This window comes from Ixodes scapularis, unplaced genomic scaffold (genome assembly GCF_016920785.2).
Source record: "Ixodes scapularis isolate PalLabHiFi unplaced genomic scaffold, ASM1692078v2 PGA_scaffold5__190_contigs__length_132052651, whole genome shotgun sequence".
Taxonomy (NCBI): Eukaryota; Metazoa; Arthropoda; class Arachnida; order Ixodida; family Ixodidae; genus Ixodes; species Ixodes scapularis.
The window spans coordinates 125,474,273-125,496,020 of record NW_024609880.1 but is presented as its reverse complement, the minus strand read 5'-3'; the positions used below and the strand labels follow the sequence as shown (position 1 = coordinate 125,496,020).

The 21,748-nt window shown below is 50.4% G+C and overlaps 1 protein-coding gene across 2 annotated transcripts; it reads right to left on the bottom strand.

Moving 5' to 3' along the window:
- Positions 1-44: 44 nt before the first annotated feature.
- Positions 45-21,746, bottom strand: LOC8050434 (calpain-5). Of its 2 annotated transcripts, none has more exons than XM_029978334.4 (13): positions 21,136-21,746; positions 17,869-18,095; positions 14,471-14,602; positions 12,588-12,790; positions 9,835-10,021; positions 9,575-9,777; positions 8,144-8,272; positions 5,270-5,468; positions 4,738-4,854; positions 4,065-4,261; positions 3,507-3,625; positions 679-815; positions 45-530 (listed from the first exon to the last, which is right to left on the bottom strand). In XM_029978334.4, the coding sequence occupies exons 1-13, from the start codon at positions 21,230-21,232 to the stop codon at positions 345-347; spliced, it is 2,133 nt and encodes a 710-aa protein (XP_029834194.3). In that variant the 5' UTR covers positions 21,233-21,746; the 3' UTR covers positions 45-344. The 2 variants fall into 2 exon arrangements, with proteins under 2 accessions (XP_029834194.3, XP_029834195.3); XM_029978335.3 differs by having other exon boundaries at positions 8,144-8,221; positions 21,136-21,362.
- Positions 21,747-21,748: the final 2 nt, after the last annotated feature.

Genomic DNA, 21,748 nt, shown 5'->3' with positions numbered 1-21,748 from the left:
GAATATGTGTAAATGATGACGTTTGAAGGCCAATCGGCCCCGAGGGACTCTGGCGACCTCATCGTCCGATCGGGAACCCAAAAGCAGAATGGCACAGCCGCTCCAAAAACATTTCGGCTCAAAACAAAATTTTTTACCCTACGCTATCGTTAGAGCCTCAAACCGTAACTTCGGGCGCCGATGTTCCGCAGAGCCTCGAATATCCGGCGGCTGGAGATGGTCCTTCGGTGACCGAGAGGGATGTTGGGAGAAAGTCGCGACGACGCAACGACTTTCGGGACTCGTAAAAGCCCCAGACAACATCCAGAAATGCGGCCCCCACGGCAGACCCGAAGGTGGGGCCGTCAGACGGCCAGCAGGTCGTCGGTGGTGGTGAGCTCGAGGGTGATGGTGCCCAGCCGGGCCCCGTCGTCCGTCCGCTTCTTGTGGCCTACCAGGGGCACTTCTCGCAGCACGTGGTCCGTGTGGGGAGGGGCCTCCACGTACGCCTTGGCCATGTACGTGTCCATCATCACGTTGCTGCTCCACACCTGCGGCCACATCCCATCCACCTATTTGGCGCGCACAAGCATGGCACTGGGCCACAAAGCGGACAAATTACCGCAACTCTGAAAGATGTGGTGCGGCCTACTCGAGCGACAGCTCCTGCACACGCCAGACCAAAGAGAGGGCGCAAACCTGTATCTTGATAACCGAGGAGCTGTCCTTGCGGTAGAAGATGGCGCTCAGGTTCCAGACGGGGTCCAGGGTCTCGTGGCAGATGGCCGACCGCACCGACTGGCCCTCGCACATCACTACGCAGTACGGGTCGGCCGCTAAAGTAGAGAGCCCGGGTCGGTTATGAAGTGGGGAGGGGGATAGCAGCCACACAACTCGCAACGACTGACTGGCGCATAACTGCAGAGCGAATCGCAGCCCCCCGTTCCTTTCTTTTCCTCCTTGAGTGTGAAACTACTCGAGGACGGCAAATGAAGCACCGGGCTTCCGCAGTCGCCTTGGGAATGTCACGCCTTGGGATCGGGAGGAAGAACTACTGGAAAAGCGTGTATGATAATGGGAAGACTTATCAAAGTCTTAACAAGTCTCTTTGGTGCCTAGAAAGTAGTCAAAGACTCCCGATTTGTTAGGGACAGTAAAAAAAGCCTTCGTGGCCTTCATGAATTTGTCGGCTGTGTGCCAGGCAGCAAGCACTTTCAAAGAGCTGAAAGACCACGAGTCCAACGTCATTAATGTCTGGTGTGGTGCTTGTCTCGTCTCGTGGAATTCTTCGCCCCACACGGCGCAGTATTCTGCACAGCCGCACATGAGCCACCACATAAAGCTTATCGTTGTTGGTTCCGAGAAAGAGCGCTGACAATAATAGCAGCTACGCGGTGTCGCACAAATGTTTCCTCCAAAACATAGCACCGTGCAAAGTTGCCCCAAGGCAAAACTACACTGCCACTTAATATGATTCTGAACGAAAGAATGGTGTTTGCGTAGCCATCCAGACCTCGTGCAGCCTTGGGTCTGTTGTTCTAATTTTCCTGATTCGCTCGCACCCGATCGTTGGATGCCCGAACATCAGGTGCTGCTTGTTCTTCATATGGTGTTTCAAGCAGTAAATGACAACAAGTATTTTTCAACACATGTCGCCATCTACATTTAAAAGCTGTGACCTGCCAGAACTTGATGGGAAAAGTTTGGTGTCTAATACCAAACTAGTATATGTGTAACCTACCAATACACAGTTTTTGCCAAAATGCTGCTGTGTTTTATCAGCCGATTTCTAAGAAGTTCTGCAACGTTCAGCTGTAATGGTGGACAGCAATAGGTGGCTGTAACAACGCCAAAAAGTGTTACGCCCATAGGACACCATAAAAAAAGGTAAAATTAAAGTGCAGCTCTTGAGGAGGGTATGCCCCTCCTCCTCTCCTGCCCTCCTATTTAGTGAGAAATTTTCGCTATATTTCCCACTAAACTTAATGGGGAAATTTTCCCGCTAAATTTAGCGGGTAATTTAGCAAAAATTTTCCCGCAAAATGTAGCGGGAAATTTAGCAACTATTTTCCCGCTAAATTTAGCGGGGAAATTTTCCCGGTCAATTTAGCGGGGGAATTTTCCTCGTAATTTTAGGGGGGGAATTTTCCCGGTAAATTTAGCAGGGAAATTTAGCAAACATTTTCCTGCAAAATTTAGTGGAAAATTTAGCGAAAATTTCCCCGCTAAATTTAGCGGGAAAATTTTCCCGATAGATTTAGCGGGTTAAGTTTCCTGAAATGGTGTTGAGGTCACGTGACGGAAAAATTGACGTCATGTGACCTCAACACCAATTTAGTTTCCCCGCTAAATTTAGCGAAAAAACTGTGACATCCCATAATGCAACGCACGCAGTTAAGCTGCCGGCGCCGGCAAAGGCGACGCTGCTCAACCCGGAAACGGGCGCCCAAGAGCTGCGCTCTAAAAGACTCTTCCGGCAGGCATCGAACTCAACACCCTGAGATTGTGAGCCAAGTGCTTTGCCGACTGAGCTATCCAGGCTCAGGGGCCCAAGCATTCAAATGCGCAGATGCCCTTCCCTTTTTCCCTGGAAGAATTATCCCACCTAACGTGCAATTTTTGTCAGCATGATCAAAATTGTATTTTCAATTTTGAGGACCCAGCGATGTCCTCACAGTGCTGCTTTCCTTTGCGAGACACAAGACGTGCTTGGAATAGACCGGCCTCACGAAGCACTCCACGGATGCCTGACACTGCCATAACCGTAGTCCACAGGAGGCAGGTGCACAAGAAAGCTCGTGCTCCGCGACTGCTCTTCTGGCTCTCTGCTTGTGCAGACCCGCAGCAAGATTGCTGCGCGGGCAGAAAGACTACAGTTTCCATGACGCATGGCGACAGCGGTGGGCTAACGACACCGGCCGATGAGGTCAGTTTGTTGCGTAACTGGCAATGCCCTCGAGCTGGACGTCTTATCGACTGTCGGGGGCTCCGTGACAAGTTTTGACCGGAGACAAAACCCGAAGTATCATTCCTGGGCTATCTACAAAACTTTTTCTAGTAAACTGCTGGGTGTTACCCACATGAAACGTTCCGATACTACTCCGGAACGTTACCGAGCCCAGCGCCTACGCTCACGGCGCTATTTATCAGATGACTTGTATACACTTGATAATAGTTCCTAGAATGACAAAACCCTAGGTTTTGTCATTCTAGTTCCAGAATTCCAGAATAGTTCGGTGAGTATAGGTTTTCCAAAACCTATACTCACCGAAATCAGCCAATCATTGTTGATCACATGACCTTTCCAGCAGCCAATCAGCGTTCAGCTTTGCAGTCAATTTTTGGGCTTCACTAAATCTGGCGATCCCTTGTAATGAGCCAAAGGACGTGTCACGATTAAAATGTGCTAAAAGTCTGAAAGTGCAGGTGAAGGTTGCTCGCAACACATGTCCGAGAGGGCGTAGCGAAGAAAGCAACCACCCCCCTCCCAAGACGGCAAGACGGAAAAAAAGGGAAAGTGCGCTCACTTCCAAACAGGTCCTGCTTCTCGAGATTCTTGGCTCCGATGATGCGGACAATGGTGGCCAGGCAAGGGGTGCTCTGGCAGGGCAGCAGCTTGGCACTGGGCACGTCCTTCAGCAGCTCCCTGCAGCCAGGGACGCCCCTTTTGTTGCAACACGCCCGAACACAACGGCTACACGCAGATTAGACGTACGACCTCCGCATGCCGATCATCGCTGCAGGTTCATAGCTTGCAGCTTCTACTATAAATGGGTTATCCTCGATTAGAAGTAGCAGCGACTCTCTGCACGAAAAGAAAGCTGCAACTCGTTTCAGGTGCATGCGCGAGGGCCCATCTGGAAAAAGGGCTTTGTTTCCCGCGCACTGTCGCAGCGCGAAAAAGCGACAACCATGGTGCTGCAGCCACGGTGGCATGGGAAGGGTGCACGCAATGAAGGCAGAACAATCCGTCGCAATTGCGACAGAATACACTCCACATTTCCCCAAGTCGCCGACGTTTGAATACGGCGACACTCCGTTTCAAGAGCTACGGACATCCGCGCACACGTCCGGCTGAGGCTCACTTAGCGTCGAGGGACCTCTCGGAGAACAGGCGCAAGAGGAACCTCCCAGGGAGGCCCGGCTCGAAGGTGGTGGGCAGGAGCACGTAGCGGCCTCTCTTGAGCGAGCACTCGAGGAACACGCCCCGGGAGCGCACATACTCCGAACTGCACGCCTTGGGCTTCAGCACGTGCACCCGGAACAGCCGGTTCACCTCCACCTGCCGCACGAGGGCTCAGAATCATGCATGCGTCACACAACCGGCGACGACAGCCCCGCGGGGTCCGAGCGAGCAGAGAGAGGAACTAGCGCCATCTATGGACTACGGTAAAAATTAATGGCATCTGGAAGCTCAAAACAAAAACCATGAGAGAGTACATTGAGCGTGGTTTGAGTAGAATCAACCGACACAATCAAATTGAAATGCACGGCAATCCACTGGAGGGCAGTGGGACGGCCCGGCAGGAACCAGGGCATTCGCGTAGACAACTTATTTTTCTTTTTGTGCGTGAGCCAAGCCGAAGTTACAAGCACGGCGCACCGAACGACGCTTGCATCGCACGAGCCTGCAAGCTCGGCAGAGACGTGGAGCTCTCGTCGCCTCTGCTACGCTTGTGCCCGAAGTGAGTATATATACTGCCCTGGGGTGGTCAATGCTGCCCCTTGTGGGCCCCGTGTGCACCCCCCTCCGCCCACCTGCATGATGTGGAAGCCAATGACCATGTTCTCCCCGAGGCCCTCCTGCTCCGTCAGGTTGCTCTGCAGCAGGTACACCAGGAGCATTCCCTCGTCCCCCGTCACGTCCAGCCGGTACTGCGGGGAAGCCTGCCCGTCAGGCACAACTTTGCTCCCTACCCAGTAAGAAAGCCTGTTTCGATTCTGACATACACTTTCAACAAAACAGGTGGAACTAGGCGCCCTACAACTGCTGACGCAATTTTTGCATCAGCACGCTTGTTAGCTTTTTATTATCTTTGCTAGATTGAAGACTTTAAGACGTGACATTACGGCATCACTTCGGATGATCGGGGGGTACACCTCAATTTGTGCCGATTGATGTAAGGCGTCCGGGAAAAATGGCACAAAAGAGAACGAAATGATTGCTCCATTTTGGATCCCCGAGTTCAAACTGGCAAGTTGTTCTCAGAGTGTCGGCTGTGCCGTGAAATGCCGCACGAGTTGAATGTCGTGTCGCGGGGCGCCGGACCAGCTGGGAGGTTTGGCCCACCTGCGGGTTCCGCAAGAAACTGTCCCGGTGGTTGATGCAGCCACCCGCGCGGTCGAGAGGCGTGCCCCGCTCGCCCACGGTCCACTCCCCGAAGAAGCTCTGCTCAACCAGGGTCCGGCCCAGCTGGAACCAGCCGCTCCGCACCAGGTGGCAGATGGACATATCCGTGAAGCTCCCCACAAAGTCCTCCAGGGTCATCCTGGGACCAGGGGCGTCTCAGCATCACGCAAGTGGCTCGCCATCCTCAATTCAACGCCTGTCCAGTGTCACAAAGTGAATTCCTCTTTTTGGACAGGTAACTTAAAGAGAAGCTGAAGCACTTTTCGAGAAATCTAAGTTAGGAGTGGACTTCTGTAGCTTTTTGTCCCGTGAATTCAGTTAGACACATCTAACTTGGGCAGAAGTAAACATAAACCTCATTTATTTTAAAAAAAATGTGAAGCGATTACTGCAGGGCGTGCGGAGAGCCTTTCTGCTGTCTGCAATCTGTTCGAAGCATCGCAACGTCATCGTTGGCATCCCCGAGCCAGCTTATTGGCGAGCAAGGGTCATCTGGCCCTGCCAATGACGTCACTTTTGCTGGTTTTTCTCTCCGCTCTCGCACTTTCCCGCACCCGACGTGCCGCAACGGGTGTCGAAATTTTAATTGGCAATTATGGCACTCCTATTAATAAGATTGAGAGAAAAGCTAAAACACATAATTTTAAGGTGCTACATTAAAACTTTTGCATTTCTTTCGAATTCAAGGACATCTTCAGCTTCCCTCTAAAGGGCAACTCTGATCAATATTTTTTTAAATTTGAGATTACGACTGTTTTCAGCTAAAGCAGTGTTCCTGAATCACAAGGTACACTTTTTTTCTTTATGTTGTGTGTAGTTTTATAAATATCACAGCTCAAAGTTTGGTTTCGGGCGTCTATGGCAAAACCGAAACTCTCTGCTAGAGGGATGGCAACACTGATCATCAGTGTAACAGTCACGACGCAACGTCACAAGGGTGCTGCAGTACAACCAATCGACCACAGCTCCACCGCAATGTGGCGTCACAAGGGTGCTGCACCAGTGCTCCTCAACTAAAAGCTTACCCGCTTGCCGCTCACTATAGAGCAGCTGGTCGCGTCTTTAAAATCTGTTTTAGTGGAGTATGTGGCTTCATTTTGACGTAATATTTCGGCTGTGATCATATTTCGTGCCACTAAAGCAATGCCACAGTTGCCCCTTAAAAGCCCAATAGTGTGGTGCAAAACAAATGGTGAAGTGGAAAGCAAACATACTGGTAGTTTTTTTATGAACGGGCAGTGTTCTTTGTGCTGGATACACACGTTACTCTTCGCAAAAAGCTCCGCTCGAGGGTAATGCTAGCAGCGATGATAAGAGGCAAATGTTTCGGCTCTAGGTTTACTTCATTAGACCTTTCCGGAAAATCCCACAAGGCCTCTCATCAATCCCACATTGCACTGCACGGAGAATTGTGGGGTAATTCTGACGTACGGCCGGGACGCCTTGTACGTCCTGCACATCCTGAAAGTGGTTTAGTTCTTTCTCCCTTACTTCAGCAAGGTCAGTACACAAAGAAAACAGAGTGGACACATCACAACGCCGATACGCACCCTGTTTTGCTATTGTTCTGTTTTCTCTGCATTCTGAAATTGCAAAATGCTAAACAAACATAATCCACTCTTACTATTTCAGTGTCAGATGTATTGAGCTTGTACTGGGCGAGCCTCGTATCACGGAAAACGAACAGAGCATGCCAGCGCTAGTTGTAGTTGGCTTTGGAGACGGGAGAGGGTGCCACCTGCTCTTTCTCGCTTTCGGTCGCCCATTTGCTTGCTGCTTGTTCTCACCCTGGCGGTTGGGATGGAATGCATCGGCTGCTCCGTGTGTGATCAATTGTGGTTTACGCAAGACCTGGTGTCTTTGCCGGCGGCTTGCCACAAAGTTCTTCTGTTGCACACAGGCAGCGAGCCGACTGCCTTCAGGCTGCGCGCCACGTGCTTACGAGTGTTTGTGCTGGCAGTATCTTGACTCTTGCCAGATGCTACGGGTATGCACACCTGCCCATGCCAGAGGGTCTGCCTCAATTGGATCTCTTGGGCGAGCGTTTACTATCCACTCGGCACTCTAAACCTTTCGTGCGAGGATGGGGCGGCCAAAGCCTCCGCCAGAGCAAGCAGAGGCTGCTCTGCATCGTGAACGTGACCGTGAGAAAGAATGTCATCAATGTGGAGGCACTGGCCGATGCTGTCCATTTGCATCGCGTCACATGATAGTCCGCACAATTTTTTTGGGGTACTTCTTTACGCGGCGTACAATGAATTGCCGTAGCGCGCCAAAAAGACGATGGGAGGCGCTGCATATTTCCGAAATAGTCTACTGGTCTATTGGAAGCCTTGGTGCGTACATAGTTAACGTTTAATTTAAGCGTTTGTAATTTACGTATTGTAGCATGTAATTAATGAAGCAGAAGTCCGCTTCCTTGAACGAATCAGCGTCTGTGCTTTTTTTCCATGTCGGTTGACAAACGCACGATCCGCGGCGGCATGCAAATTCCCACACTGTACCAGACAAGGCGAAACACGCTCGTTAGGCCTGGCGCGACGTGCCAGCAGCTTTACTGGTGCACAGCTCTGCATCGAGTGCTGGATTCCAGGGTCGAGAGCAAGCGAAAGGGTGTCTTGCAGCTCCCTCTAGTGTGCCCCATGCACACTTACGCTTCGAATTATGGAGAGTGCACATGCACAGTTCACCACGCAACAATTCCCGCTAGCCTTAGCCTCGAGTGCGGTTGGTTTTTGCAATTGATGGCTAGGCATCTGAGGCGACGCAAAGGCCCTGCTTGCCGTTTCCCCGAAGCAGTAAGAGGAGGCTGACCAGAAGTCGCCGTCTTCCTTGAGCACGAGCCCCAGCTTGTCCCGGTCGGCGCTGGACGTGCGAGACCACTCAGCCGAACTGGAAAACATTTGGGTGAGTTGGGACTCGCCGTAACACCACTGGCCATGCCTGGGACAAAAAAAAGGGGGCACGGAAAGTCATGCAGCCTTCACTTCGCTGCGGCGGGGTCTGCGTCGGGCTACTGGCCCAACGACTTTTGTTCGCACGATTGGCACGGGCAAGAGATGCCCAAGTGTTCTAGGTTCTAGTCATTCCCTAACAACTTTTTTAATTAACAGATCACACATTTAAATTCTAGAGCCGCTGTTGTCATCGTTGCCGATCAACGGGCACCAGTCATTGTTTGTTTCCCGTTGAGGTTCCAAATTCAATGCAACCACATTGACATTCGTGTTAAAGGTTACTTTAAAACAAACCAATGGTTGCACTTGCTGCCTAGCACTAAGATCTCTAGCGGGACATCACCACAAGTCCGTGACTGCCAAAGATGAGCCTCGATCGTTCAGCAACGTCCGAGCTATGACGGTTCTGAGAATGATTTTGAGTCCGAAGACACACTTGATGTTGCCCTAGAGTGGCGGGGAAGCAAAGCGCAAATGTGTGCTCTGAAATGCATCCTAGCTCCGCAAACAAAAGGATCTGTCAGAGTTACGACTGCATGCCTGTAACATTCCATCAACTATTGAATTTATTTAATTAGGTGATACGGTGCACAAGGTCAAGTTCAGACTGCAAAATCCTCTTGGAGTAAGCCCTCGAAGCTTTCGCTAACATGTTGCACAAAATAAGGGCAAACCAGGGCACTTACAGTAGTTGCTAGTACTTTGTACTTCCTAGTGGCCACTGGTGAGCAAGTTTCTTTGACGAGAACCTTTAGTCGTGGCACTTTGTGGCAGCGTGGTCGAAGCAATACGAGTATAACTCGTTCGCATCAAATAAGACACCCTGCTTTTGCGGCAGCTGACGATCCACGGGGATGCACCAATGTGACCTGTTCTCACCTCCAATAAGTGCTGGATGTATTTGGTACTACCAAAGAGCTCGGTGTAAATACGCTTACAAAGTCAGCACCGAGCCACCAGTGAAAGCATTCTCTTTGCTGAAAAAAATGTTGCCTCTCCGAGGACCTATCTAGAATGGATCCAAACAAGATTCCTATTTACTATCTAGTACAAAAACGAAAGCAACTCTCTCTTGCAAGTTACCTTCAGTGCCGGCAAAGGCAAGCGTCGTACGCTTGAGCACACGTGTGTAGAAAGCGCCTTCAAAAACACTGCACTTGTGCCTTTGCCGATGCCAAAGACGACCCGTGAGATATACAGAGGACAATACAGCTATTCCGACAAGGGCCATCTTGATACAGAAAGGTGTCACCGCGAACGAGCGATCGGAGTGCCGGCGGGCACCCACCCCTGGCCGAAGGGCCCGGTCCAGGCGCCGCTCAGCCAGGGACTCCTTAGCCGCACCATGGACAGCCTCTGCCCGGAGCCTCCGAGCAGCGTGGCCAGACCACCACGACCCAGCTCAACCGACCTAGCCCCCGTCACGGCGTAGGCGTGGCCCTTGAGCAGGCCCCGCTCCGTGCGCTCACCCATCTCTTCCAGCTGATCCACCTGCAACGGAGGGAGGCCGTGAGTGGGGCAGGTGGCGGTTCTTCCTAGGAGCCTCACCGAGATGGCACAGCAGAGCAGCGAGTGAGCCTCTCCCGCGGCCACCATCTTGGCGAACAGGGCATCCCGCAGCACGGGGTCCCTGGCGTAGCCAGACAGCTCAAGGATCTCGGCCGCTCCCCCCGTCAGGTCCACCAGGGCGTCCGACAGGCTGCACGCCTCCAGCTGCTCGTAGCAGCCCAGGTACCTGCAAGGCCGCGCCCGCTCGTGGGACCCTCTCGGAAGGCGGCCCACGCCGCAGACCTCTCATCGGTGGTAGAAAGACGGGACGGCTGGACGGCACCCATACCCTACGGTGTTCTCGAGCGAGCGATCCAGACGAGCCAACGTCCCCACATCCGTGGCACGTAAGGCAGACTCCTCCTCGTCGTCGAAAACTTGCGCGGGCCATTTTCCAAGAGGCTGCCTCTTGCCTTTGTCACCGGCATGCTCCGAGACAGAGCCTCGGTGCTTTTGCTGTGGCGTCTGTAATGCGCCTCCAACCGGCGTGTCTACCGCGTCTTCATTTTGGGTTCATTCTCGCCTTCATTGGCATCTTGTCGGCCGCAATCTAGGCGGTGATGCTGCAGCGGAAGCAATTCTGGCAGACCCTCTTTTGCCGGAGGTCGCCCTGCGGCCGGCCGGTCGGCGGGAGTTTAAGCGGTGATGACAGCAACGCTTGCGCCCTCCTCTGCTGGCGCTTCTACGACTAACCATAGGGCGAGCGACCAAATGTGCCTGAAGCCTCCGTAGCATAAGTGGTTGATGCTCCGGGTGCTACAAGGTGGTAAACTCACCAGTAGAAGACCGAGATCATACTTTTACTAGCGGTTCTCGTCACTTGACATTGGCCCTTCCCACTTTGAGCCTCTCTCCTTATGCAGACAACAACACTTCCCTGTACCACGTAGAGTAATTGAGGTGTTTTTTACATTATCGCCCAGCTTTCTAAATGTGTCTGCATTACTGCGGGGCAAGCCGACACCTACTGGAAGCAGTATCCTTTGGTCAACACACAACGGGCTTAGCACTCAGGTTTGAACGCAAGCACACTGCACACGCCATTCTTAGTTCCTAAGCTTAACTGGGATTGTATTCGACTAAAGATCATACTCCAAAGGCAACTGGATGAATGGAAGATCTCTAAACCACTTTCCTAGAGTAAATCGGCCTGAGAGTGCCAATCACGGTGACACCTTGGTCGATTGACTGTGTGCCATTCTGGCAACAAGTGGTCATTGATTTATTCATTTCACATTTGGCACATATGACCGGATGAAACATTAAGATCACACCATTAAAATGGGAGCAGTTTCTATAGCCCTTATGAGTAGGCTGTAGACTCTGTGGTTTTAACTGAAAACCTCCGATAAGCATCCACCAGTGTTAAAAAGTACCAAATCGATTCAAACAAAAAAAAACATTTCTGGACATTTTTGTTTTGAACAAGAACTGTTTCTCGCCGAAATCCTTCCCTCTTAGACATTGGCCAGGCGTTTACCCTTACCCAGATTCAAGTATTCCAGCTGCCAGTCCCAAATCAGTTGAATGGCTGACCTTAGAGGACAGTGGTATGAGACTGTGAATGACATTCAGTTCTATTCAGTTGAGCTGGACGACAGTGACTGAACCTACACTGGCGATCGTTATCGGCTGCACCTTGCAAAAGAAGCAAAAGCAACTTGCCTTCCCTATTGCAGAAAAATTTTGCATGTGTACAATTAAATTTTTGTCATCACAACAAACAGAAGGGTAGCAGCATTCAAGGAAACCAGAAAGCTCCGGATGATAATGTTAGAGTATATTCGGATTCTGGCCCGGGTTCATACTCGTATGTGGTTTGCAAGTACAGTGTGCTCAACTGTTAAACGTAACGCGGGAGTGGTGGCTGAAGCTAATACCAGAGCTGTCTAGCGATTAAATCAATGATGCGGCAGAGAATAAGCCGGCTCTTCTTGGGATTCTCGCCACTCCCCGATACAATTATCGCACGATCTCCTCGTTCCTTTCTTTATCACCCACGCTTTAAATTTTTACTTGTTTGTTTTGTTGTTTTCTCCAGTCTGTTTAGTCACATCCACGCATTTACCATGCCGGGCTACCATATCTCGGTGATCTTGCAGTTTCTCTAATAAAAAACACCTTCTTTAAACAACAACAAAAAAAATAATTCAAAGGGCGGTCTTTTTATTGCCGAGTCACGCTTCGGTAATTGTTTCGGAGCTGGGAGTGTAACTCCAGAAAACAGCAGCTGCATAAGCTTCCAGAGTGAGCTGGTAGATGGCGCATGCAGTCTCTCCGGCCACCGCTCCCGCGTTATGTTTAACAGTTGAGTACACTGTATGTACTGTACATACTGTGCATTACGATGAGTAGGAAGCATCATAATTTACAAGGGTGTATATGAATTGTAAATTAAATTTCAACTCCTAGTTTTCGCCAGCTTTTTTTTTTTTTTTTTCAGCGATTATCAGTTTTTAGAGTCTAAACAAAACATTCAAATACGGTGATTTTTGAAAAAATTCCTAGACACTAAAAAATATTCACAGATTTTCCTAATAGATAAACACCGGAAAATCTACGCCCTGCTTACGAGCCACTTCCCCAAACCAAAACTTTACTGCTGGGGTGGCCTGCAAGCGAAGCCTGCGCCGCGTCCGACAGATGTTTGTTATGGCTCAAACGCGTCTTTGAGCGGTCGGCCCCCACGCAGAGCGCTCGCCTCGTGACGTGGATCCCAACAGCGTACTGCAGAGAGGCAGAGGGGCACCCACTTGGCGTAAGCCTTCTCGAGCAGGGGCCCCCAGAATTCGCCCTTGGCCCGGGAGCGGCAGCCGAGCAGGCGCCCGTCGCGGGTGGGAAGCCGGTCGTCCACCACCACGTCCGTCCAGTGGCCAAAGGCCCAGAAGCAAAAGCGGAAGATGCCCGCGTATGGCCTCTTCTGGGACCACTCCTGCTCCTTGTGGTCCGGCACCACCTGCATAGTGTCGGCTCTCTAGGGCGGCCCACTCCGGCCACAATGCTGCCGTCGGGCTCCCACTGCCAGGCTGCCCCTTCTACCGTTGGCCCCTTGTCCGATATCCCAAAATTGCTCAAGTTTTCGTTTTTTGTTTGTTTGTTTTTTTTTGTTCGTTGCCACCTTACCAGACATATTCTGCCAACTCAGGGTGTATACCGAAGATGCGCGAATATTCGAGACTCGAAATAATTGCTGGCGAAGAGTGTTTGTTATACAATTCGACTCATGGTACATTTTTACTTATCAAATTATTAAAGTTTTTCGAATATTCAAAAACTATGAATAATGTCTCCAAAATTATTCGGTTTCTCGCCCCAAGCTCTACTGCTTCGCACCAGCGCTTTGACACCAAGCTTCACCACGTCGCACCGGAGCACGTGAGCCAAGCCTTGCTGATACACACGGGTGGGCCGGGCTCACGTTTCAGAGCACCACGGTTGGCTCGAAGGTCTCGAAATACTGGCTATTGTGGGTCATCCTTCTTTGGTTATATTATACTTCGAAACCCGAAAGGAGAGTCCCAGCAAATAAAAGGTCCCAGTTCAACACCGAGCCAACTTGTGGCAAAGGTGAAGCAAGCTTCGAGCAATATGCCACATTCCAAAAATAAATTTATTATCTCGGGTCCAAGTAGAAGCCGCATCAAATAAATAATTACGATAATGAGATTTGAACTATAATAAAAAAAGGTTGGCACTTTGCTTGCTATATCAAATTACGTTTTAAAAAATTTCTTCTCTTGCCCCGCAGGCTCCGGGGCTCTTTGTAATATCGATAATTATCAATATTATAATACTGATTACAATATCGATAATTATCGATATTAGCCACGCACGCTCGGGGTTATTTGCAGTAGCATAGACGCTCGGAGGCATTTGTACTCGATTAATTAAAATGTGCCGCCAGGCTCATTCGACTGATCTGCACCAGCTTGCACCAGTGCAGAAAAGTGCAAAGCAATGTACTACTACCGGCCGTGTTTCGAGGTGGACTGTGCATAGAATACGGCTGTGTGTACCGAATGCAGCCGGTGCAGGTAAATCGAACGAGCCCATTATTAAGTTGTCTTATAATACCAATGCTTGGAAAGTAGCTCCCAAATAAGAACTGTTCCATGGGTCAGCGCCACAGGTGCGGTGCATGGCGGGCATCTCCTTACTGCCTCGCAGCCGATAAGGTTGCAGCAGCTGCTCCTAAGAATGAATCCCAATAGAGCAGTCACAGCCCGCATTGCTGCCACTGACTCCGCAAAAGATTTCCAGCCATTATTTCTCTAAGCATCCACAGTAAATCTAAAATATTCATATTGAAAGGGTTTTGAATTTGATTTGCAGTAAAATTAAAAAATTTGTATTCGATTTGCAATTAAAAAATTTGTATTACCCGCACCTGTATATGTTATGGAACAAAATAAATCTGCGTACACAGCTGACAAACAATTTTTGCACTCTGCCACCACCGAAATAGGTCAGCATTTTCATTCATGAGCCTCGATGGGCAGTGAAAACAGAGAGCCATGCTTGAGAGTCTGACCAGGACAGGCAAGAGCAACTTGGTGAGCGAATTTTAGTGCATGGCGTCTCGCGTCGCCGTAGGCTAATATTGTTGGGGCAACAAGGATTGGCCGGAAGGTCCTACCTTCGCCCAGAGCGACCTTTCACTGGCCAGTGCAGTGCAGGCCGTGACAAACCAGGCGTTGGTCGGCTTGTCGTGCGACACGTCGCTCCCCAAAGCACCCTCCACAAAGAGGCGCGGGTCTGAGGTTATCTCCTGGAAGGAACAAAGGGCACGCTTCAATGTCGTGCGGTGTTTGCTAACGGGAAATTTCCTCGACACCGAACAACAACAACAAAGGATGCAGCATTCGAGGCAGTGCAACCATGCGGGCAACCCAGTTTGGTCTTTGAGAAAGGGGTGGAAAAAATAAAGACATGCCATGCTGCCCGTTTTGCCATAATAAGTTTGACTTCGTGGTCAGGTACACTTTGTGGCATACGGCATTTCCAGTGTATCTTACCAGTCTCGTGCAGTGTTGAAAGTGTACGAAAGCTTCCCCGAGCTGTTCCCCTGCATGAGAAGTAGCACAAAGAAGGCATTTTCCAAAGTTGCACTCATGTATGTGTAGCCCGGCCAGTACTGCACCAGACTAGTAAAATACAACTGTACAGCACAACAGACACCAACTTGTATCAGTTTCCAAATGCAACACGTTTGCTTCAATTAGCGCTTCCTCGTGGGTACTCGAGTGTTCTTAAAACTGCCTCAAGGCCAGAAACGACAAAGTGCTTGTTTGTTTTTTTCTTTTTATGTCAAGCATCAACTGTCCCAAGCATCAACTGTCTGTAGCGGCGAAACGAGTTACATTTCCATCGCTCAAAAGCACAGCAATGCAGATGCTTTGTCATGGAAACCAGCGAGACACTCAAGGTCAAAGCGGACACGCCTCGGAAATAAAACACAAAGAAAAGCACAGCAACGCAGATGTTTCGTCGCGGAAGCCGTGGAGCCGGCGGGGTTTGCTGTGCCTGCGCAGTGGGGGAGCGCGATGTCACCGCTGGAGCGCCGTGTGAAAAAGAAAGACGTGGGGCGCTGCTTGTAAGAATGCACTGCGTGTAGGAATGCTTTCGCATTCCTACTCGTAAGCCGTCTTAAGTGTCTCGCTGTAGTTTTTATTCTCTCGGAGCATTCTCCTGCAACGCTGCAAGAGCAGACCAACAGAAAGAGCAGCAGCCACAGGAGGTCACCTTTGCCACAGGCACACAGTGAACGCAGTGAAGCCAACCTTACGGGAGAAAGAATTCTGCTGTTTATAAAGTGTATTCTTTAACAACCATGTCTGTTATGGGCTCTTCCCACCACTGGAAATGACGCGTCCGTTGTTGGTGTCGTAGTAGTCGTCGTTGTTGTTGGTGTAGTTGGCGATGTAGGGCATCCGTCGTCGATGTCGCAAAATGCTCGAAACATATCGCCCGCAGCACACGGGAATCGATAGTGGGTGGCATAGCTCAGTGGCAAGCGGAGGCGTTGCCACTGAGCTATGCCACAGCTTTAATAGCCTGCTTTTTACATAGGGTTTTTGTAGTACCCAATGCCCACTGCACAAGCTCCTGCAAAACAAATATAGCCAATAACAAAATGGCGTTGTAGCGCTGTCAATGCCTAGAGCTACTGCTGGGATATGTGCTTTCACGCCCTCCGGAACAAGAAAGAAACAAAAGCATTCAGAATAAAATGGAACATACCAAAAGCATTCGGAACAAAACAGATGTCCCTTTTGTTTCAAACACTTTTGTTCGCATGGACCCGACGCCGATGCCCAATGACCTCTGCGTGGCGTGTCGCAATTATCGCTAAAACTGCATTTCTTCTTCCTGCTTCCTTGGTCTGGGATTTTATTAAATGAATAGCATTTCTGGGGCGAGCTCTTTTAAAATTTGTGTCTGTGGATGTAGCCTCGACGATGTCACAGTGTCACACTTGATCCCAAAGGCGCGCTAAATGTATTTAAAGGTCTTCCGTGAGGTAATGTGACACCACAATGTCACATGCTGTCGTGTAACACTGTGGCATCACAGTGCCACCCGACGTCAGTGTCACGTGGCGCCGTCACCTGATATCACAGGCGATGGCTTTATGTATTCGCAAAACCCTCGCAATGTACCTTTCAGTGGCCTTTTACTGTGCCCGCAAGGGAGGAGCTCTACAATGCTAAAGGGACAGCCAATATTTATATTTGAAATTCACCATCTTGCCTGTGTTCTTTCGAATAAAGTTCTTATTGGGAGTTAAGATTCGGGTAGATTCCTTATTCCCCACTTTGCTTTAGCAACTATGCATTGCATGAAGACATGTCAGCATTCATTTCATACAGCACCTGCTAACTCGCAGACGACACTTGCGGGTCCCCCAGTGATGCCACCACGTGGGTTAACAGACAGCATAGGCGACAATAGGGTACCAGTGCCACAAAGAGCGTCATGGGTGACAACAGCATTCTATTCTAGTTTCAATGCTGCACTTCTTGGCAAGAGAGAGAAGCAAGCAGCCACAGCATCTAGGGAGCATCATCTTTGTAAGTAACAAATTTCTCGCATCGTGCATAGATGTGCGCATGTATCGAAGATATGTTCTGCATGTGGGAATTTCCCGCACTGCCAGATTCTGAAGAGTCCGGCTACCCCCTCTGGGAATAAGATGAATTGGCTCCAAGAGCCCAGTTCCCATAAAATGGCGAGGCGCCCCGTCCGAAACACTCCCTGCTCTGGTCTATGCTTTACCGTGATACCACGAAAGTGCCATGGATGATTTAGTCTATAAACTGCCCCACCCTCTTTCGGCACATCTCCATGAGGTGAGGCAGTGGTGCCAAGAGAGATTTTTCTCCCCTCCCCCGTTTCTTCCCACCAACTCAACCTTTTTACGTCACGCCTGCGGTGGCATTGCTGCAGGCAACGCGCGTGCGCAGACTTTTTATCTTGCGTGAATCTAGTTTCTGTGCATGTGCAGTAAACACACCTGGTGTATGGTGTGGGCAAACGTGGGCTTGTTGGTAGGCAGCGTGTTAGCATGTAGAAATGTCTGAAATGCCTGGAGAGGAAAGGGGGGGGGGGGGGAGGGGGGGGGGTGACTGCACTACCATGTTTTGCTACCACTGAGCTAAGGGATAAGATCATCCCATCTGTGCAGTCCGTGAACCACTCGGTGCCGGGAGGCTTTGGTCTTCCTCCAGGGTTTGTACACATGGCCGAATCCCATGTGCTTGGCCTTGGCGTCCTTAAAAGCTGGTTCGGACATTTGCGTTTGAGTGTGACAGACAATGTTACGACCGCTCGGGACTGCTCATGACGAGACAGTAGTCATGGCAAGCGAGGTCTGCATTGGAAGAAAATGCAAGTCACTCACAAACATATGTAACTGTCTTAACCAGCCTTAACATGTCAGCCAACAAGCTAGGAGAATGTTTGAAAGTCGCGTGGTCTGAACGCCGAGTGGCGACCAAACCACGCACAAGGGCCGCTCGCGAGACTGGTGCTCACCCCCGGCCGCTTCCAGACCACACCACTGGCTTCTGCCGGTGGGTCCAGGAAGAGCGAGCTGTCGTCTGCCGGGAAGCTGGGGTCCGTGAACAGTTGGCCCTTGGCCACGGCCTGGCTCCTCAGACTCTGGAAACTGGCCGAGCACCGGCCGGCCGTTTTCTTGCCCATCTGTCCGACAGCCAGGATGGTGCTGCAGTGGCAAAGGCCCGCTCGACAGCCCCGACGAGCTGTCGTCGGCCGTACACAAGTCTCACAAAACTTGCACACTACATTCCTCGCAGTTGCTGCGCAAATCTATCTACAGCGTGTCCCTCCAAAAAATTTTACGGGGCCCATTCTCGGTAAGTAGCGCCATTGAGCTCCCTAAATTCGAAGGCACCATCAGCCGCCATTTTTCCATTGAAATTTTCAGAAAATCACTTAGAGCTTTTGACTAAGATAATGCCTAGTTTTAAAACTTTGGCACCTGGTTCGGACCACTAGCTCTACATTTTGTCAAAGAATGAGCGCTCGGTGATGCATAGTTTAAATTTCTGGGGAAAAGAACCTCTAAATTTTTTGGAGGGGACACATACATTGGTCACTGTTTCCTGTCACGTTCTAAACATTTTGGCATTAACCTTTCAATCAACTGTTTTCACCTTTCACACGACGAATACAGATAGCGGTGGATGCACTGTCCTTTCTTGCATCAGAGTACGACAGAATCTCGCCAAATTCGTGCACCGTCAATGCGGACAAGATGGCCCATACACGTTGACAAGATAATCAAAACTGAGCCCCTTCTTCCAGAAGCAAGCTTTCGCTTGGCTAGTGCCGGTCAAAGCCAGGGCATATTTCATTCAAGCTTGTACCCAGGACCGGCCCTAGGGGTGGGCGATCTGGGCAGTCGCCCAGGGCACCATCAAAAGAGAAGCACCACCGAGCTCCCCTTTTGAATTTTAATGCGAAAGCATTAACTGTCTGATGGAGCGAACTGACATCATCAGTTTAAAGCGCGAAAACGGCTCCTGGTTTACGCGATCCCAATATCAGCAATTCGCCTTCGGTTCCATTGGCTGGCGCGCGTCGACGGGGCTCCCATTGGCTGCTGCGCCATGCCCTCCAAGATTCTGAAGCGCGCGCGCGCTAGTACGCAACAGACGACAACAGGAGCGGACAAGCAGACGACAAAGAGTGCAGACGAGCAGCTTGCATGCTTTCGCATTCACGACTCATAAGAAATGCTTAGGTGTACCTCAAGCTTTTTTTTTAGGTTTTTGATTTGACACGGTGCCCAATACGCTTTATGCTCAATTGCTGTTAGTTTTTGAAATGCGGTTCTCGTCTGACAAAACGCTCATGTTAGGCCACTACTCGCATGTTTACTAACAATGTCATGCCCTAACTAGTAGATAGGGACGTATAAAAAGGGAAGGGGGGAGGGGCGGCATCTTAGCCAGAGTTCACCCAGGGCACTTGATCGTGTAGGTTTGGCCCTGCCTGTACCAGTAAAACTAGAAATTTATATGTGTCGTGTTTAAATAATACATTGATTTTCGCGCAACTTTCTTGCTGGACCAATTATATATTTCAGAAATTAAAATTATTAGGAGGCTCTAAACCAGCATTAAATTGCCATATCTGTCAAAAACAATAAAGTGCAAACGGAAAATGCCTGGTGCAATTGGTACTGTGCCAGTTTGATGGGTGGCACTCATTTGGTCGAAGAACGTTTTAGTGAACGCCGACTTTTCATCGAAAGACACTTTAGCAAATGGTAGGCCACCGTGAAGCAGCAATTACGGGTGGGCCAGGTGGGTTAACATCTTTGTAATGAGCCGCTGCAGACCGTCACTGCAAAGCAGCGTGAACGCAGGGTGGGTTAATGGTCTATTCACAAGATGCATCTTGTTGGCAAAACTGGGTCTAAGGAAACGAATGCCCTGTGTGAACGTGACTGAAAAAGTAGCGCGCCTCCAAAAAAGGTTGCGCACGCACCTCGCGTCTGGAACGATATTTTGCTGAAACCTCACCGAGGACCGTCGATCACCTGAAGGAGAAACGCGGATGCTGCCAATGGGTGCTTGATATCATACGACGTCTGATCTTCGAGGCGGAGCGAGCCTTAGGAGGAATCTGATTTTTGGTTGATCCCATATTCGAGCTGAACCCGAAAAGGGAAGACAAGCATGGCGGCGAGCGATAAGTGGAGAAGCAGTGCGTACGGGTTGCGTATGGGCGATATGGTTTAGCGGTACGGGTTGGTGGAGCGGTGCAGATTCATCGACAGTCGCAACCAGTGCAAGCACCGCATATAAACGCAATGACTGGAGACTTATGTTTTAGCGGTGCAAAAATGTAAAAAATAGATCATTTGCTTGTACTGTGATACAAATTCACGCGAGTCAATACGTCACGGGTTTTGTGCGTCAGACTCCAGGTTGTGGAGTTGTGTGTTGAAAAAATGTATCGTGGCAATAAGCCTTAACACGCGCCCCAGTCGTCCGTTAAAACACCGATGCGCCCAACTGACTGCTGTTCGCTAAAGCATCATTTGCTCATGCGATATATGGATCCCGCTTGGATGGACAGAGTCGAGCTGGAAATATGACGGTTGCTGTACAGGTTCCAAGCAGGCTTCACCTCGAGTGGTACAGGTCACGAGGTGAATGGGTTTAAAGAGCAACTTTCCCAGCTGCCGCACCACCATTGGTCGCCAGATGACCCTCAATGGTGGATCCGAGCTTGGGGGCTCAGAGGGAGTCATTCCCGTCTGCAATGCTATCCGGATCCCGCCGTGTTGATTTGGTCTGGCAGTACTACAGCAACAAAATAAGGCGAGCAAGTGGCTCACTAGCGCTATGAGATGACGTCACGGAACTAGATCCTCGGACAGACAGCGCGAACCGAAGCGCTCCGGACCCTTGGGGGATGGAATCGCCCTGCGTAGGGGAGATTGAAACGGAACCCCAGGCGCTACGCATTGGTTCGACGAGTGATTTATAAGCACGGAACACACGGCAGCGTGGCAGGCAAAGCAGATAGGTAACAACCCCGAGCGCCTGCTAGCCTCCGCCGAGTACGCTGCCAGTCCTCACGCCACGGACGCAGATAGCTCAGTCGTGAACGGTCTTTATCATTTCAGGCAGTATATTTTCTATCAGGCTCCGATCGTCCCTGATTGCTCCTTCAGCAACAGAAGGCTCCGGACACTACAGCGCAGCACGAGCGTCTTTGTGCGCCGGCACCAATGGTCGCGGTCCAGCGGAGTCTGGAGCGGCTTACCGTTCAGAAAAAAAACGCCTGTTAGAAGTGGACCCAGAGAACGGCGTCGCTGGCGTGACTCAGCACGTGCAAGACACACCGGCTTGCGCCGGCGCATGCTTTTCCATTGATGGAAACGATTTGGTCCGTTTCGTCGGTCCCGTTCGGAGCGTTCGTTGCCTAGGCGACGGAGAGGCGTCTGGTGTCGGTTGGCTTTTGGCAACGGCTTTTGGCTAGCTGACTGCTTTGTTGCCACTGATCAGTGTTTGTTGCCTCCACTGTGGTTGCCTCCTTGTTGTTTTTATCCGTAGTGTTCCAAGGTAAACGCAAGGCAGTAAACAAGCACGGTGATGTACCATTATGTTAAAACACCTGAGACTGGGCGTAAAAAAAAAACTGAAACAACGAAAAGTGGAAGAGGCAGGGAAAGAAGTCAGCCAGACGTCTCGAATTCGGCTAATAAGTTTATTCCGTAAACCTCTTATTTAATACACCTTTGAAATCTTTCATATCGAATATGTGCATCTTTGAGTTCGAAATTAAGCAATCCTAGTGTTGAGCGTGAAATCGACGCACGCGTGACCGAGGCCACCGAGGCAGCCGAGGCTCACGAGAGAGAGATCTGCCACAGCAA